We start from the raw sequence: 20,319 nt of genomic DNA on the forward strand, positions 1-20,319 counted from the left end.
CTCCACCATTCCACCTTGGCTGATCCCAGATCCCACTGAGCCCCATAACCCTCCCTTCTCGCCATATTCTTTGATGCCCTGACCAATCAGGAAACTATCAACTTCCACTTTGAATATACCCACAGACTTGGCCATCACCACCGTCTGTGGCAGAGCATTCCACAGATTCATTACTCTGGCTAAAAAAAATTCCTCCTTACCTCGGTTCTAAAAGGTCGCCCCTCAATTCTGAGGCCGTGCCCTTTAGTTCTGGATATCTTCAGCAAAGGAAACATCCTCTCCACATCCACCCTATCTAGTCCTTTCTACATTTGGTAGTCATTTTCTTCTTTTTCTTCAAAAAGATCCCCCTGCATCCTTCTAAATTCCAGTGAGCACAGACCCCAAGCTGCCAAACACCCCTATGTTAACTCTTTAATTCCCGGAATCATCCTTGTGAACCTCCTCTAAACTCTCTCCAATGACAACAAATCCTTTCTGAGATATGGAGCCCAAAACTGTTGCCAATACTCCAAGTGCGGCCTGACTGGTGTCTTACAAAGGCTTAGCATTATCTCCTTGCTTTATGACTGATGCAATTTAATCCTGATAAGTGTAATGTGATACAATTTGGTTAAATAAGGACATATACAATAAACCAGTGGTTTTGGAAGCATTGAGGAACAAAGGGCAAAGGTGTGCAAGTGGCAGCACTGGAAGCTAAGGGAAAGAGAGCATATGGCGTATGTAGGGAGGCCCTGGTAGAACTTTATAAAACAATGGCTCACCATGTCTGGAGTACTGTTTGCAGTTCTGGTCATCACACCATAGGAGTAATGCAATTACACCCTAGAAGGCAAATGGAAATAACATAGAACTTTGCCTGGGATGCTTTCCTTGGAGGAGGCTTGGGGGATACCTAAAGAGGTATACTCAATTAGAAACAGCACAGATAGCGTTGATAAGAAGAAAGTAACCATCTTGGAGGTGCCCAATTCTAAAAGGTACAAGCTTGGAATAAGGAAAGAGTTTTAGAGGGGACATAAGGAAGAATTTTTCCTTTCAGAAGGTGCTTGCAATCTGGAATGCAATACTTGGGAAATTAGTGAAGACAGATACTCTTACAATGCTTAAAGCATCATCTGGATGACTACTTAAATTACTAAAGAATAGTAGGTTAGGGACCAGTGCGGATAGGTACATAATGGTTGCCGTAGACATGGTGGGCCTAATGTCTTGTTTCAGTGCTGTACAACTCTAAAGACATTCATGAAGAGGTCACCCATCTTGAATGAATTAAGAGACAAGAATTAGTTAGCACATTGGAATTACTGGTATCTTTGGGAAAGGAATGCCAACCTGGCTGATTATGTCACCACCATCATGGATGGTATGGAGAAAATGTGGATCAAGAGAAGTCAATCTGGGTGTTGCCAACCTGGAAACAATGGATGAAATGGGAGATCCACTGAAATCCAGAACTGTGACATTGAAATCAACTGTCCCTGGCCTATACAAGAAATCAAGATGCAGTGTCTGCAAAACTATCATGCATGCCAAGAAGCAATGCCAGTCCAAACTCAATTCCAAGAGTAGTCATCAGTTGTAGCAGGGCCTACATGCCATAACAGGCTACAAAATAAAGTCAGGCAGCATTGCTGAGAGAAGCACATCCCTTCCCGATCAGCTTATCACATTTGGAACAGAAGGGAAATGGAATGTTACCCTCCATGACAGCTTGATGGCATGAACATGGACTTCTCTAACTTCCGCTAATGCCCCACCTCCCCCTCGTACCCCATCCATTATTTATTTATATACACACATTCTTTCTCTCTCTCTTTTTTCTCCCTCTGTCCCTCTGACTATACTCCTTGCCCATCCTCTGGGTTTTCCCCCCCTCCCCCTTTTCCCTGGGCCTCCTGTCCCATGATCCTCTCATATCCCTTTTGCCAATCACCTGTCCAGCTCTTGGCTCCATCCCTCCCCCTCCTGTGTTCTCCTATCATTTTGGATCTCCCCCTCCCCCTTTCAAATCTCTTACTAGCTGTTCGTTCAGTTAGTCTTGACGAAGAGTCTCGGCCCGAAACGTCGACTGTACCTCTTCCTAGAGATGCTGCCTGGTCTGCTGCATTCACCAGCAACTTTGATGTGTGTTGCTTAAATTTCCAGCATCTGCAGAATTCCTCATGTTTGCGTGTTCAAATTCCTAGATCTAGGTTCAACACCTCCCTTTGCAACTGGATCCTTGCCATTCCAGCTAAAAGACCATAACCAGTAAAGCCATCCAGTAGGATTACCCTCAACATTGGTGTCCCACAGGACTGCATCCTCAGCCCTATACCATTCTCCAGGTACACTCACAAATGCCAGATTCTGCTCTAACTCATCCACAAGTTTGCAAATATCACCACATGTAGTGGGCACAATTTCAGTTAACGATGAGTCAAAGTATAGGAAGGAGACAAAGATCCTTGAGGCATGATGTCTTGACAAAAACCTTTCTATCAATGTCAGGAAAACAAAAGAACTTGTCATGGACTTTAGGGAGGGGTGGGATGCCTACAGCATAAAGGTTAAGAGATTCAGTTTCTAGGAGTGATCATCCACAATAAACTGTCCTGGTCCAATCACAGATGCCATGGCCAAGAAAGCTCACCAGCACCTCTACTTCCTGAGGAGGTTAAAGAAATTTGGCATGTGCCATTTGAACTTCACCACCTTTGATATATGTCAGAGAAATCATCCTACCCAGATGCATCATGGCTTAATATGGCAATTGCTCTGCCTGTGATCATAAGAAAATGCACTAAGGTGTAAACACAGCTCAATGTACCATGAAAACCAGCCTCCCTTCCATACACTGTCTATATTTCTCACCGTCTTGGTAAGCAGCCAACATAATCAAAATCCCACACATCCCAGACATTCTGTCCTTCCCCCTCCTATCAGGCAAAAAGATATATAAAAAAACTTGAAAGCATGCATCACCGGCTTCTATCCTGCTGTTATAAGGGTATTGAATGATCCCCTAGTACGATAAGAATGAACTTTTTGACCTTGCAATCTACCTCATTATGAACTTCTATCTTATTGTCTGCCTGCACTGCCCTTCCTCTGTAACTGTAACAGTCTATTCTGTTTTGTTGTTTTCTCTTATACTACCTCTATGCACTCATGTGATGGCACTGATCTGTACAGATGTCATGCACAAAGAAATAAAATTCACTGTACCTCAGTATATGTGACAGAATAAACCAATTCACATTTGAGGTGAATTTGGCCTCCTATAATGGTTCCAATCCACCGAAGACCATTGAATCTGTTGCAGCTAAATAGGACTACTAGTCGTCTTTGATGTAATAAACTGAGCTAATGTTTAGTGGGGAACCTCTTGAGTGTGGGAGAAAAAGAGGGAAGAAGATGAGAAAGCAGTTAATGGCAGGAAAGTCAAATTTTGTTCAACACTGCAGTGAACCCTGTATAAACAGGAGAGCAATTTAACTCTGCTGGGGGTGGGGAGGACTTGGTTCAGTTTTTCAGGATGAGCCATGATGCTCTGAAGAGCCATCTTCTCTGCATTTATCTTGTGTAATCATGTGATAGTATAGATTTCAACCCCATGATTTGCAAACAAATAAATAAATTTGATCACTTCTGTTATTATTTTTGATAATACAAGCACATATGTTGTGATTTCTGCTGTTTTGCCCAAGGCTGAGAGTTCAATCTATTTAACCCCACTTCATTAGGTAAGAATTGTTCAAGAAACTCACCATTTTGATGTGTATTGCTCAGAATCTTTCATAAAGTTACTTTCCTATGGTCATAACAACTAGAATTAAAATAACTCATCTTACATAACCAACACAGAAGGGGTCGGAAGGCTTTCAATTCCTTGACTACAACAATTTACAAGTTGGTTTATATTGTTCATTTCAATGTTTTGTAAAATTTGAACCAAGTATCAAACAATTTTTGTTCAAATTGGAACAGAGAACAATGCATTAAACCTGAAGACTTACAGATACTGGAACAATTTAGGTCAAATTAAAATAAGGCAGAGACTTAACAGGTTACCAAAGTGATCTGTCTTCACTCTCCTCAAAGGATAAAAATTGCTTGCCACAGTACATACCATTTGCTGGAAATCCAGGAGTTAGAGGATCTCCAGCTCCATCCGTGAGCAATACATTTCCACGCTGAACACCAGTCCCAGGGAGGTTCCAGCCACTTGGGTAAGGTAGCACTCCTGGTGCACCATAATCAGCTGGGTCAGAGAAAAGAATGATTCCTTTAGCACCGGCTTCCACTGCGTTCTTAACCTAGGAAGTTGGAACAAGGCACCAACTTAAACTGAAAATAAAAGTATTTTCTATTTTAAAGTACACTTTTTAAAACTTTTAGGCAAGAATTGTTCAGGCCTTTTTATAATTTTCAAATATCTGGATTTGCAGTATGGAATGTTAAATGTCTTAAAACTCTGAACAATCAATGCTGGAAGAGGAACTGGGAACCTGGTACGATCTCCATCTGATCAGCAGGGATTTGAAAACAGAAAGGTACTCAGCAATTGAAAAACAAGATGTGTGTCGTAGCAATTGGAGTAGTGTGTCCACACATCAGACAGCAGACCCCTGCTCTGCGCTGTGTTGGCAAGTAATGTTGAAGCATTTGGGAGACTCATGGTCCACAAATACAACAACTATGAGGGTATAGGTAGGGTATATACAAGCAGGCTTTTCCCACTGAGGTCGGGTGAGACTTGAACTATAGATCATGGGTGAAATGGTTACGGGGAACAAGGTGGAATTTCTTCAGAGGGTGATGAGAGTGTGGAATGAACTGCCAGTGGAAGTGATGAATGCAGGTTCGATTTCAACACTTAAGAGAAGTTTGGATAATCACATGGATGGAAGGGGTATGGAGGGCCGAGGTCATTACTTTCGTAATTTTGAAAGTATTATCATTTAGAGTCATACAGAACTACAGCACAGAAACAGGCCCTTTGGCCCATTTAGTCCTTGATGAAACATTATTCTACCTAGTCCCATCGACCTTCCTATAGGGGACCAAATGGGGAAAAAAAAATTTACCGTTTTGCCTCCAGCCTATATGGTTCCATAATAAAAAAGCACGGAAAGAATTAAGCTAGCAACCTCCAACAATCATTATAAACCACTACTACTGGCTTAAGTTGGCATGAGCATCATTTGCCCCAGGACTGCTCCTGATCTACACAGACAAAAGAGACAGCAGAGATTTCCCAGGCCTCAGTCTGTTTACCGAGCCTGTGCCTGGCTAAATATCGGCAACATCCAAGATGATGGAGGAACTTAACAGGTCAGGGTGTGGATAGAAAAGCATATTTGATGCTTCATGTTGAGACTCAATCTGGACAGAGCACTGACTGTTGCTTCGGGTTGAAATTCTGCCTGACTTGCTGGGTCTGGTACTCTTGATACAATATCTGGTGTCTTGAGTCTCAATGCATGGTGCGTTGAAACCAATGGTAAAAAAAAATGGTTACGGAAAGAATAGACCTTTTATATTTTTATTCAAATTCTGTTGGTTTAAATGTAGTGAATTTAAGTACAGTAAATACATGTTTATTTAAGCATTAATAGTTTTAGAACAATTCATTCTCACTTTTTCAAATACAATGTGTTTCTAAATTTACTGGTTACTATTTCAATGTCTATGATTGAAAAAGGTAGGCAAAAGTGGACGATTTTACAAAACGTTGATCTGAATATTGTCACTGAGTCACTAAATAAAACCCCAAATAAAATCCAATGGCTTTCGATGGCCTGCAGTGGTTCAAGGACCACATCAGGTTCTCACAGGTAGTAAGAAGTGGGATGGATAATGAATACTGGCTTTAACAATGGAGACTATATTAGAGAATCAAGGAAAGAGTTTAAAATCTTTCCAAATGACTGGGTATATTTGTACTGATGATTGAGAAGTAAAACAATAATAAAAAGAAAGTAGGATGCTTAGTGAGTTAAGCTGACAAAAAATGTTTTGGTTCTTTTCTGCTATTAATTTCAGTCGTGTTCTGGATCTGTGGATTACATGCATGAGTGAGTTCCCCCACAGACAGGAAATTTGTAACAGTTAACATAAATTGCGCAAACCTGTGACCGGATACAATGAGTAATGCACCCATTTTATAAATATGCACAATTATATTGTTAAAATAAATTTGTGCCTGAACTGAAATTGCAAAAATATACCTGCAAGTGTGTCTGTACTTAATATCCTCATGCTTCATATTCAGGACTTCTAAGATGTAGAGGCCTGGTTATTAAACATACTGCTCAAAAAGATTCCACCTTATCAACGTTTCTTCTTCAAAAATGACTTTTATTTGATGTAAATGCAAAAAATATAGTTTGGGCCATAGACAGAAGAGTCACTACCTTGTTTCCTCTGAAGATTTTCCCATATCTGGCAATTACAATCTTCCCAGTGACGTTGATGTCCATTTCCTTTTGCAGCCAGGAGAAATCCTCATGACGAGCATAATTAACATAGACCAAGTCCCCCTGCACATAAATACAATAAATTACTTGAGAGCACAATGGAGAAAAATGCATTTCTAAGTACAATAACAAATTTGCAGATGATATTAAATTAGGGGGTCTTGTTGATAGTGAAGCAGGTTTCAATAAATTGCAAAGAGATCTTGATCAGTTAAGGAGATGAGCTTAGGAATGACAGATGGATTTCAACCTAGATAAGTATGAGGTGATGCATTTTGGACAAACGAGGGTAGGACGCATACAGTGAACGACAGGGCAAACAGAGGTACCTGGGAACACAAGTGCAAAGTTTGTTAAAAGTGGTCATGCAAGTAGACAAGGTGGTGAAAAACAGGTTTAGCATGTTGGCCTTCATTGCGGCATCGAGTTTAAAAATGGGGATTTTATGTTGCAATTTTACGAGTCTTTGGTGAGGCTACATTTAGAGTATTGCATACTGTTTTGATCACCCTATTATGGGAAAGACATCGTCAAGCTGGTGCAGAAGAGTCTTATGTGGATGCTGCCTAGACTGGAGAGCCTAAGTTATAGGAAGAGTTTGACAACACTGGATGTTTATACGCCCTGGAGCACAGGAGAAGAGGGCTGATCTCACAGTAGTTTATATCATGGGGGTATAGATAGGCTGGATGGTTAGTCTTTCCCCAGGCATGGGGAGTACAAAACAAGGCATAGCTATAAGAAAGGAATGATTTAAAAGAGACCCGAGAAGTAACTTCTTTACACAAAGGGTGGAGAGTATTGGAATGAACTGCCAGAGGAAGTGATTGAGGCAAGTGTAATTGTAACATTTAAGAGTAATTTAGATAAAGATATAGAGGAGCTTTGAGGTTATGGGCCAAGCACAGGAAACTGGAACTAGCATGGAGGATCCTTGGCTGACACTAACAAGATGGGCCGAAGGTCCTGTTGCCATGCTGTATTACTCTGATCTACATTATAGATAGAGAAAATCTTAAATGATTATTAATAGTAAATGATATTATAAAGCATTTAAGATACTTTAAATTCTACTAATTTATATACAAACTATTTTATGACTTATCCCAGACATCTCTCTTACACACATATACGACTGATAAAGACAACTCAGGAGATTTTGGTTCAGTAAAGGGGAGAAAACAGCTGGAACTTTGTGGGAAGTAATAATGAATGACAAGAATTTAAATTTAAAGGCATGAAGAATGAAGGGCTTGCACAAATGTGCTCAGAAAAAAAAGGTGCAACTTGAAGACATAGGCACACACCAATGCATGTATGTATGTAAAAGAATAACTAGATGGAATGGGGAAAGAAAAGTTACTGGGGAAGAGTAATTTACTGAATTACTGCTCCCAAAATCACTGTTTTCTAAGCCGCCTCATGAGATTCAGTTGCCCTCCTGTGCAATCTTGGCTAATGTTTGAAGAGCTTCCGATTCTGTGCTTTTGGTGGTCAAATCTATTCTTCAAACAAACCACTCTTCATTCTCTTCCAAATCAATTTAAGTTTTCAAATTTAGTCTGGCTCTGTCCATCATCCAGTCAGTAACTTATCCACTCCCAAAATTTATGCTTTATCTGTTACTTCAATGAGCCTGAGATTAAGGGGCATCAGTTCAGAAAGGCCTTTCAAAACCACTCAAATTAAAAAGCCATTTCCCATCTTCCACTAATTGCAAGCTAAACAAATCACAATAAGATATTCAGCTAAGAATACTCAGAATCACATTACTGCAGAGCTAACTTCATTCAGTAGTTTTGAGGAATACAAGTTCAATGGTTTGCAAATAAAATTTAAAAAAACATTATGTAAAACCTCAATGCTGAACCTTCAGTTATTGGTATACATAAAATGACCCAAAGTTCATTTTTACTCTGTTTCAATGTTAATCTGATTACAGTAATTTGTACTTAGTGAAATCTTCGAAAGAGTCCTCAGCAGCAGACCAAGACATTTCATGTAAATTTGACCACTTCCATTAAAAAGTGCAGAGTTCCTTAATTTGATTTCTGACAAGGTTAAAAAATGATAGTTTGACATTGTAAGCAAATTTACAATCTATTGTGGCTTTCACCACACACCAAAAAAATTGAAAAATAGCTGAACAGTTATATTGCTGTCAGCTTTCAGTTACACAAGCTACAAATTTCACCGTTGCTTTCAAATTCATGTTTTTGAGCAAAAACTGAAATAAATGACATACTAACAGTATTTTACTTAATTTGCAAATGAGATCTCAAACTTAAATTTGCTTAGAATGTGGTATGAAAAATTGGGAAGGCTTGGTAAATTACATTGTAAGCAATCACTTTCACAAAATGTCTAGACAATATTAAATTAATTCTGATATTAATGCAATGCAGCGAAGAGCAGCAGCTTGTTCCTACAGATAAAATACTGTTCTACTATTCATTACTTACCCCACTCTTAAAGAAAACACTTTATTCTGGTCTGACTGAAATAAGTCATAAATAAGTTAGATTTTCCTGGAAAATCTAACCACCCCCCACCCCCATACTATAAAAGTACAAGAACAAGAGATCAACAGCTATTTGAAAACTGGGATAATCAAATGATTGGGCAGAAAGATGCGAGCATCAGCCATCAACTTAACAAATGAAAGAATTAGTTCAAGCCCTGTAACCTTTTCTTGCTTCTATTTAAAATGTAATTGTCTTCTTTCCATCGACTATGATTATGAGCAGCAATTATCTGGATTAATAGAAATTTAAATTGCTATTGAAACACTCTCAGTTTCTAAAGCACCCAATTTATTTCTAAATCATTAGATTGCAACAAGATACTTCTGCAGTAAGAAAAATTTACCACTGGCATCCCCGGTGGAGAATAGGCATTGAATGGTGGTTCCAGGTCCTCTACATGTTCATATCCAGGAGGTAGTGGCTCAAAGAGGGATGTATTAAAGATCTGAAAATAAAGTGGCAATTTGTTACTTTATGCATATTAAATGTAATTTACACAAAATCGAGATTGATCAGCTTTTTTGTTCCTTTTCTTCCCCCTTTGAGTTATTCGGCTTCTGTGTAGCAGATATAGTTTAATTTCAACTCATTCTTCATTTAATCTATCCTTCTGTTGTAGAGTTTGATATGCTTCCTCTCTTCCTTCTTACTGGAAACAATTTTATTTCCCTATGCCCTCTTATTTCTCATTTTTGTAGAATCTTCTATAGTTGATTATCCTCATCCATGTCTCTTATTTTGACTAAGAATTGGCTGTGATTGCAGCAGTAAACCCTGACTGAGATCAGCAGCTTGCGGGGGGGGGGCGGATTTAGAAGACAGTAAGGTGGTGGCTGTGGGGACACAATAGGGAGGTGATTAATTGCAGTGGAGGCAAGCAGATTGTTGGATTTGAATGCCATTTACAAATCGGAAGTAACGTGGGCAGCAAGACCATTACAAACCAGGACAAGGACAGCTGTATAAATAAACAACATCTGCAGAGAGAGTCATCGTACAATACAGTGGTAAAAGGCAGCTGATGATGTGTCTAAATTACCAAAGGTATTTGGGTATGAGGTGTCCATATATGCTTCCATGGCAAAAATTGAATTTAATGAAGCCCCTTATTGACACTCAAAATAGTGAATTTTTTAACTATTGAAACTGCAATTAAAGAGCTTACAATCTCAAAATATTTTGAATTCAGGGAGATCCTTCCATAATGCCTGTTCATTGTGCTGTTACAGGTCTGATCTCTAACACATACAGTACATATTGTTGAGGAAAGGGAAGAGATCCAAGGAGCTATGGAGGACTATGGAAAAGTAACAGAATCCAATCAGTAGGCGAGGTAGGAGCTGGTACAAGGAAGGGCAGTTACCAAGGATGTTAGAAGAAATGGAAAATTAAGAACCCACCCTGGACGTTTCTTCACTGACATTCACTGCAGCATCAGAACAAGATGATGCAGCCTTTTCAGGTGGTGGAGAACCTGAACCATGAGTCTTCCTTCTGCAGTTGAGATCCATTCCACTCATAATTCTCTTTTGTGCCATAGAAAACCATGTACTTGATGTCAATTATTCATTGCATTCCCAGGAAAACCCACAGGACGTGTGCCACATGCCAGAAGACCTAAACAAAACTATCTTGTGTCTATGCAGTACCAAATCATTAGAATGCACTCGCAGTGAACAAAAGTGTTGCAAAAATCAAAAAAAACTGCAGTTGTTGCAAGTGCTGGAAATACTGTGCAAATAAGGCAGCAGCTAAGTATTTTTCTGGGCTCTTTGTTAAAACTACACATACACCATTTCAAATCTTCAAATTCAAAATCCTTCAGTAGACCTGTCATGAAAAATATTTTAATGTCATTTATGCTGTATTAAATTAAGGCAAAAAAGAAAACATGCAGATCAACAACTACACCCTCCCCAGTAGCCTCATGCATCATTATAAATGTCCATATCTGGCTCCAGCTCCCTATACGAGAACCAAGAACTCATGGTTACCTTCTCTAATAAATGGCTCACAGAGATATATTACTTCCTTTTTATGGGATGTGAAGCTGTTCAAAATACTTCAAGAAGCACAGTAGCACCAAATACAATTCTTAATTTTACACTGTCATCTTTGTAATACAACCAAAGCCATAATAACTATTGATCTTACAGATACGATTTCAAGATCTAATAAATATAATTTAGCCTGAGTCAGTATGTACTCATGGAGTGTTGCTTGACTGACTGTCAGATGAATATTAAACCCAGCAAACAACTAAGCAGACATTGAACAGGATCAACTATTCAAGTAGAGCCAAAGATCCCATGACACAAATCACGGTGGTGTTCCTGTCAGTGTGATCAGTGTGTTTCATTTAATCACCAGACACATCAACTACTTAAATCAATGCTGCTTGTGATCTCTTATTATACATAAATGCTGGTTGCTCTACGTGCCTCTATTTTGCACCTTTTGATGTCACGAAAGTCATCATACATATTATTTTTACCCAGAAATACACCACTTAACCCTTTGAGACTGCACTGCCTCGCAATAAAATCATGGCTGACCATAAGACCATGAGACACAGGAGCAGAATTAGGCCATTTGACCCATTGAGTCTACTCCTCCATTCTATCAGGGCTGATCCATCATACTGCTCAACCTCATTCTCTTGCCTTCTCCCTGTAATCTTTGACGCCCTGATTAATTAGAAACATAGCAACGTCACTGGGTATACTTAAGGCAGACATGGCCTGTATAGCTGACTGTAGCAATGAATTCCACAGATCCACCACCCTATGGCCAAAGGAATATTTCCTCATCTCTGTTCTAAATGGACATCACTCAATTGTGAGGCTGGGCCCTCTGGTCCTAGATTCCCCCACTGTAGGAAACATCCTCACCACAGCCACTTAAAATTTAAAGCAGATTATGTAAATAGCAGCCACAAAAAGAAACACAATGGAACCCATTAAAAAACTCTCAAATTCCCAATGTGTAGAAAGAATCATACAAACAAGTAAAAAAAAACAAAAAAAGTTGACAACAGTGAGTCCACAGCCATGAGGCCAGCTCCTTGCTGCAGCTGGTTAGTTGCAGGCCACAGCCTCAGTTCAGCGTAGGCACAAGCAAAGCTCACGGAGCAGTGAGCTGAACCCCAGCCCATGCCTTGCCTCAAGCCCCAACACCCCAACCGTTTCAATCTGGCCCTGGGCTTCAATCAGCTAAACATCAGTTTGATCCTTGCTCTCGGCCTAGGCCCCACCACAATGCACCTTCAAGATCGCAGTTCACCAAAAATCCCAGAATACCATAAAGATGCCACGTCATACAGGCGATTCAAAAGCACAACTCAGAGGAAAGTTACAGATTATTGATTGCAGTGATTGCTGTCCATAAAAAGAAAGATTAGAGTAATTAGTAGATTTGTTTGCTACCAGTAAAGCATCACTCACCAGCACCACCATAAAAATGAAAAAAAATGTCTAGATGACTCAGCTCAATCCAGGCCTTTCAATATTCGATAGGTTTCGCTGAGATCCCACCCCCCCCCCATTCTTCTGAATGCCAGCAAGTACAGGCCCAGAGCAATCAAATGCTCCCATGTTAAACCTTGCATTCCTGGGACCATTCTTGTGAACCCCCTCTGGACAGTTTCCAATGCCCGCACATCTTTTCTTAGATAAGGGGAACAAAACTGCTCACAATATTCCAACTCTAAGCATTGTATCCTCGCTTTTGTATTCGAAATAAATGCTAACATTTCATTTGCTGACTCAACCTGCAAGTTAACGCTTAGGGGAAACTGTATGAAGAGTCCAAAGTCTCTCAGTAACTCTGATTTTTTAATTTTCTCCCCATTAGAAAAGAGCCCACGCCTTTACTCCTTGTGCAAAAGTACATGCACTTCCCTACATTATATTCCATCTGCCACTTATTTGCCCATTTCTCCAATCTGCCCAATTTTTCCTGCAGACAATCTGCTTCCTCAACACCGCCTGCCCATCTATCTTTGTATCATTGGCAAACTTGGCCAGAAAGCCATCAATTCCTTCATCCAAATCATTGACATACAACGTGAAAAGAAGCTTTCTTAACACCAACCCCCATGGGCACACCACTAGTCAGCAGCAGCCAACCAGAAAAGGCCTGCTTTATTCCCACTCTTTGCCTCCTGTCAGTCAGCTAATGCTCTATCCATGGTAACCTTTCCTGCTCTTATCTTGTTAGCAGCCTCATGTGCAGCATCTTGTCAAAGGACTTCTCAAAATCTAAATCCAACATCCACTAACTCTCCTTTATTTATCCTGCCTGTTATTTCCTAAAAAAATTCAAAAGAATTGTAAGGAAAAATTTCCACTTTAGAAAACCGTGCTGACTTTAGCCTATCTTATCATGTGCCTCCAAGTACCCCAAAACCTCATCCTTAATAATAGACTCCACCATCTTTCCAACCACCGAAATCAGGCTAACTGGCCTGCAATTTCCTTTCTTCTGCCTCTCTCCCTTCTGAAAGAGTGGGGTGATATTTGCAATTTTCCAGCCCTTCATAACCATTCCAGAATACACACAACCTCTTCAATCTCTTTATCTACCTCTTTCAGAACACCGGGGTGTAGTCCATCTGCTCCAGGTGACTTATCTACCTTCAGGCTTTTCAACTTCAAGCATCCTCTCCTTAGTAATTGCAATGAGACTCACTTCTGCCCCCAACACTCCTGTATTTCTGGCATTCTATTGGTGCCTTCCACATTGAAGACTGATGCAAATACTTATTATGTTCATCTGCCATTTCTTTGTTCCCCATTACTACCTCTCCAGCATCACTTTCCAGCTGTCCGATATCTACTCTCGTCTCTCTTTCACTCTTTAAATATCTGAAAAGGCTATTGCTGTACAAAGGGGTCACACCAGTTACTGAAAGCAAAGGTTCCCATACTTTTTCCAAAAAATACATGTAATATTGGATCACTTTTCGTAATAAATAAATGAACAAGTATAATGTTTTTGTGTTATTTATTTAATTGGGTTCTCCTTATCTAGTTTTAAGACTTACATGGAGATCTGATCACATTTTAGGTCATAGTTATGCAGAAATAGAGAAAATTCTACAAACTTTCTATTCCATATACTGTGTACACTTAAATATAACATCTTCTGTCCTATACACATCACCCTTTTTGAGTTTGGCCTCCTGTACACCAACTCATCTCACTGACTGCAATTTTGTCCTATCCTCACAGTCTCACTACACATTGCATCTAGTGATGCTACAAAAGCTATTTGGAGTCAGGTGTTCCAATCAACGGGATTTGAGGTGTGGGTTTTCGAGGTGCCCTGCCCTATAAAGTCACACAAAGTCAAGTTACTGACAGAGCCTGCTCTTCTCAATAAAAAATTGTTTATGTGCACCATGCTTCAATTAAAACAACTTTCAGAGGACCTTGGAAGAAGAATTGTAGTGATGCATGAAGATAGAAAAGGCTACAAAAGCATTTCGAAAGACCAGAATGTTCATCAGTCCACAGTAAGAGAAACTGTCTACAAATGGAGGAAACTCAATACTGTTGCTACTCTCCCTAGGAGTGGGCATCCTACAAAGGTCACACCAAGAGCAAGGTGAAAAAGAACTCAAGGATAACAGCAAGAGACCTGCAGGAGTCTCTAGAAGTTGCTAAAGTCAAGTTGTGTGTCCACGGTAAGAAAAACACTGAACAACAATGATGTTCATGGAAGGACATCACAGAGGAACCACCACTGCCCCAAAAAAAACCATTGCTGCACATCTCAAGTTTACAAAAGACCACCTGGATGTTCTACAAAGCTTCTGGGTCAATGTTCTATGGACAGATGAGACAAAAGTTGAACTTCTTAGCAGAATTGCACATTATGTTTGGATGAAAAGGGGCAGTGTACACCAACACCAAAACCTCATAACAACTGTGAAGCATGGTGGAAGGAAATTGTTTGTCAATGATTTGGATAATGGAATTGATGGCTTTGTGGCAATGTTTGCAGATGCTGCGAAGATAGGTAAAGGGTAGGTAGTGCTGAGGAAGCAATGCAATTGCAGAAGGACTTGGAAAAATTAGAAGAATGGGCAAAAAAGTGGCAGACGGAATACAGTGCTAGGAAATGCATGATAATGCATTTTGGTAAAAGGAGAAATAGTGCAGACTATTATCTAAATGGGAAGAAGGGTCAAACATTGGAGGTACAGAGGGACTTAGGAGTCCTCGTGCATAGAAACATAGAAAACCTACAACACAATACAGGCCCTTCAGCCCACAATGCTATGCCAAACATGTACTTACCTTAGAACTACCCAGGGGTACCCATAGCCCTCTATTTTTCTAAGCTCCATGTACCTATCCAGGAGTCTCTTAAAAGACCCTATTGAATTATGACTCCCAGAAGGTAAATTTGCAGGTTGAATCTGTGGTAAAGAATGCAATTGCAATGTTCGCATTTATTTCAAGGGGAATAGAATATAAAAACAAGGAGATAATGCTGAGCCTTTATAAGAGGCTTTATGGGCACGTGGCCAAGTGGTTAAGGCATTCGTCTAGTTACCTCAAGGTCGCTAGTTTGAGCCTCAGCTGCGGCAGCGTGTTTGTGCCCTTAAGCAAGGCACTTAATCACACATTGCTCTAGTCTATGTGAGGAGTGGTGCCCCACACAGACTTCTAATCTGCACCTTGTAAGGCATGAAAATGCCCGACACAGGCCTCTCATGGTCTGAGTCGACGTTCCCTCCCCTTTATAAGACACTAGTCAGGCCACACTTGGAGTATTGTCAACAGTTTTGGACCCCATATCTCAGAAAGGATGTATTGTCAATGGAGAGTGTCCAGAGGAGGTTCACGAGATTGATTCCGGGAATGAAGAGGTAAACATATGAGGAGCCTGTGGCAGCTTTGGGTCTGTACTCACTAGAATTTAGAAGAATGCCAGGGGATCTCATTGAAACCTATCGAATGTTGAAAGGACTAGATAGGGCGGATGTGGAGAGGATGCTTCCTGTGGTGGGGACCAGAACTAGAGGGCACAGCCTCAAAATTGAGGGGTGACCCCTTAGAACAGAGGTAAGGAGCAATTTTTTTTTACCAGACAGTAGTAAATCTGTGGAATGCTCTGCCACAGACTGCAGTGGAGACTAAGTCCGTGGGTATATTGAAGGTGGAAGTTGACAGTTTCCTGATCGGTCAGGACATCAAAGGATATGGTGAGAAGACAGGTGTGTGGGGTTGAGTGGGATCTGGAATCAACCATGATGGAATACTGGAGCAGCAGCCTCATGGCCTAATTCTACTCCTATGTCTTTTGGAATGAGCATCATGGTTTGGAGCTGCTTTGCTGTATCAGAGCCTGGACAGTTTGCAATTGTTTAGGGAACAATTAATTCAAAATTGTATCAAGATACTTTACAAGAAAATGTCAGGGTATCAGCCCTTCCCCTGAAGCTAATAGAAGTTGGATAAAGCAACACACAATGGTCCAAAAGACCAGAGTAAATCAACAGAATAGTTTAAAGAGAAGTAAATTCATTTTTTGGAATGGCCAAGTCAAAGTCCTGACCTTAACCCTACAGAAATGTTGTGGAAGGACCCGAAGCAAGCAGTTCATGCAAGGAAGCCCACCAACATCCCAGAGTTGAAGCTGTTTTGTAAGGAGAAATAGCCCCACCTTCCCTTCTGAGCCACAGAGTCAGACTCTGTACCAAAGACCTGGTTACTACAGCTTCTCCCAGTAGGTTGTTCCCCCCTACCCCACCCCCTCAATAGTATCCAGAGTGGCATACTTGTCATTGATGGGAATAACCACGGGGATACTTCGCATTGTTTGCCTATTCCCCTTCCCTCTTCTGACAGTCACCCAGATACCTGCCTCCTGGAACTTAGGGGTAACTACCTCCCTGTAGCTCCTATCTACCACCTTCTTATTTCCCTGTTTGAGCCAAAGGTCATCCGGCTGCAGTTCCAGTTCCCTAACATGGGCTCTAAGGAAATACAGATCTGGTTACCAGGGAGACTGGCGGTTGCCCAAATTTCCCACATCTTACATAAGGAACTTGCCACTATCTCCGGATCCATTCTCAGCATGCTAGCTATGTATATAAAGGAAAAATACACCGACTGGAAACTTTCTTACTTACACCTGTGCTTGTCCAAGACCGCTTTCACTCAAGCTTTTTGAGCCAAAGCTGGACCACTCCAACAAAGCACCATTCTAAGAATGGCTGCTCAGCTTACACCCCCTTTATTTTTAAAATCGGTCTCACACTGAAAATTGAAAGCTCCAGAGCTCTTTTTAAACCTCACAATGCATCACCAATGAGCGTCCTGTCACACTTATTTCAGCCCGCTGACTGAATCAGAGGCTCAATGGGTCACAGGGCTTTCTGCAACTGTCCCTTGTCCATATCCTTGAAAATTACTGATTATTAACAAAAAGAATTAAGAGTTGACTGACAATTATTTGTTTTTTTTATAGAACTGTTTCCTGACTTTGCTTCTGAAAGGCCTGGCTCCAAGTTTTAGACTCTGCCCACTCTAAAAGCTCCAAATCAGATAATAAAACAAAACCTGCTTTGATGAAGGGACTCCGACCTGACGCACTGCTTGTTCCATTTCCACAGACATGGCCTGATGCCTTGAGCCTTTACAGCACTGCATCTTTATCTTAGATTTTCAGTGTCTGCAGTTTTTGTTTTGATATATTTATATTCAAATGATTATTATCATCCCCTAGTTTACAGACATCAATGGGGTCTTCATGATACAGCTATACAGAGGTCACTGGTTGGCAATTATGCTCTTGCTGATTTACTATTCGCAGACACACATCTTTTACTGTTATAAACAGATCAGCTGATTTGGTAAAACAGTATTCCAATTGAATAGGAGACTCAATTTTGGAAAGTAGCCACTCTTAACTCAATCAGTAAAATAAAATTGCTCGCAGTGCTCAGTGCTGTGATAGGGAGAAGGATATAGAAAGCTTGTGAATATAAACATGGATTTTGTAATCAAGTGATGAATAGTTTAAAAAAACTAACAAAGTAGCTGAAACCCAGCTAAAGGGGAGAAGAAAACAATGTCTAGGATGTAAACTCCATTAGACTGAGCTACAGCAATGACAAGTGTTATTGTTAATAATTACATTGCATCACAGAATACAAATTATTAATTGTGCAAAACTTCAGAATAACCAATAATAGATGAAGCAAATATTTTGAATACAAGATATTTCACTTTACCGAATGTCCATTTTCATTATTGATAGAGATGTAATTAGGATTGCTTTTGTTTGGGTAAGACAACAAGACATCATATTCAGCCAATTCAACTGAATCGAGACCCCAGTTCTTCCACTGTCTTTGTATCTCTTGGGCTAACTGGAGATTCTTCATAGTACCAGCTAAGTGAGGAAATTGTGTCCAATTCCTGATTAAAACAAAATTAAGACTCATCAGTAATCAAGCGCTGATCCATCTGCCAAGTAAAAACAATGCCTAAGCACACAGAACACTTTGGGTCCTGTTGAAGGGCCTCGGCCCAGAACATCAACTGTTTACTCTTTTCCATAGATGCTGCCTGGCCTGCTGAGTTCCTCCAGCATTTTGTGGGTGATGGTTTGGACTCGACAACATGCAATAGAAATGGACTTATTCCATGATTTCGTTAAAACCTGCTCAACTTGAATTGCCTAGTTTATCTATCATTCTTCACAATCTAAAGCCACATTAATTAAGGGAGCAAATTAATTTCTTGCTGGTGGACTTTAGCCTCAATACAACAAACTTGAGCATCAACTTCTAGAAACATCCATTTCAAATTTTAATGCTTAATATATTTCATTAAAATTTCATATAAATAAAATTTAATATGTTTCAGTTAATTTTAAAATAATTTAACATGATAAAATAAAATCTAAGGGTTAAATCATTCAAGGTTCACAATGTTCACAATATCTCACTAGGATGATCAGCTTTGCTGTCAACTAAAATAAGACAGAAGAACAACCAGTTTTAAGGTGGTAATAAATTAAACCTTTGTAATTATCCAGTATAAGGTTTCCCCAAGTTTGGAGTTGGGTCAAGTAGGCAAATTATGTGAAATAGTCTCACCTGTTCCTCATTTCAGAATCAGAATCTGGTTTCAGTATTTACATGCAATGTAATACTCTTGGTAGAAGTGCAGAATCTAATAATTGCAGTATCAGCCTTACTTTTAAAATGTCAATATTGAGCTCAATGCCCTAATTAATTTCCTTTGCTTTACCATTCAACCTCCTGGCCATGTGGAATTCATTACACTGATAAAAATATACCATGTTAGGAACACAAATTAGAAAATACAGTCTAAGAGAGTTATAGTTCCATCATAGAACACTTTGGATGTTTGCTATCTGTTTTTCCAGTTCTTTTGAGCTTTTGGAATTTGTGCACTCTGTCCACAGCTTAATTTCCCGCACTCTAATTCTTTTGATTCACTTGCGTGTACGTTTCCGTTAGATTTCACCTTATGCCTTTTTATACAGCAACTTCACTTGGTCTGCTGTCAGATTTCATAACTAATTGACTGACAATTGCTTCACTAACAGTCACCAAGGAGCAAAACACTCATGCTGTCAAATTTCCCATCCGATCTTAAATGTTTGAGTTAATTATAAAATTGTAAAGGGAAACATCCTAACAGACAAGAAAATAGAAATTGACATCCGCCTTAGAACTCTCAGCTGTTACATTCTTCCCATATTGATGTATGGCTGCGAGTCATGGGCCATCACAAATACGATGGGAAACAACCAATGCAGCAGAGATGTGGTTCCTCAGAAGAATGCTATGCATATCATATACGGCCAGGACAACCAACGAAGTTCTACACAGAATGAAAACAAAACGTACATTACTTTAAAAAAAAAATCAGAAAACAGCAATCGAAGTTCTTTGGACACATTATGCGAAGAGAGACATTAGAACATTTAGTTACAACTGGAAAGCTGGAAGGAAAAAGCAGAGGCAGACAGAGAATGAAAATGATAGATGGAACAACATCATGGTCAGAAACAGGGGAGGCAACAACTACAATTCGGAGGGTCAGAGACCGTGATGGATGGAGAGACATGATCACCCACGCCAAACGGGAAGACACCTGAATGAATGTAAAGGATTCTTTTCATATTTTTAGATGGTACAAGAAGTTGTACAAGACTGAATTGCTGTTTGGTCCCGTATTGCTTCCAAAGGATTGGATCACATTTACTCTAACAAGCCATACTGTAATCTAAAGGAAAGGAGAAAATTGACCAACTTTTCGGTGACATACTGAAAAGGA

General features: G+C 39.9%; 1 protein-coding gene across 1 annotated transcript in view; it reads right to left on the reverse strand.

The window, feature by feature from the left end:
• The window catches only part of naalad2 (N-acetylated alpha-linked acidic dipeptidase 2), a 106,951-nt gene that overhangs the window by 66,322 nt on the left and 20,310 nt on the right, over positions 1-20,319 (reverse strand). Inside the window, exons 3-6 of the mRNA XM_063052836.1 lie at positions 18,240-18,426; positions 9,336-9,437; positions 6,405-6,530; positions 4,118-4,304 (exon numbers count right to left, since the gene is read on the reverse strand). Coding sequence (XP_062908906.1) covers positions 4,118-4,304; positions 6,405-6,530; positions 9,336-9,437; positions 18,240-18,426 — 602 coding nt within the window. The remainder of the gene's footprint in view (positions 1-4,117; positions 4,305-6,404; positions 6,531-9,335; positions 9,438-18,239; positions 18,427-20,319) is intronic.

The sequence above is a fragment of the Mobula hypostoma genome, chromosome 7 (genome assembly GCF_963921235.1).
Source record: "Mobula hypostoma chromosome 7, sMobHyp1.1, whole genome shotgun sequence".
Classification (NCBI taxonomy): Eukaryota; Metazoa; Chordata; class Chondrichthyes; order Myliobatiformes; family Myliobatidae; genus Mobula; species Mobula hypostoma.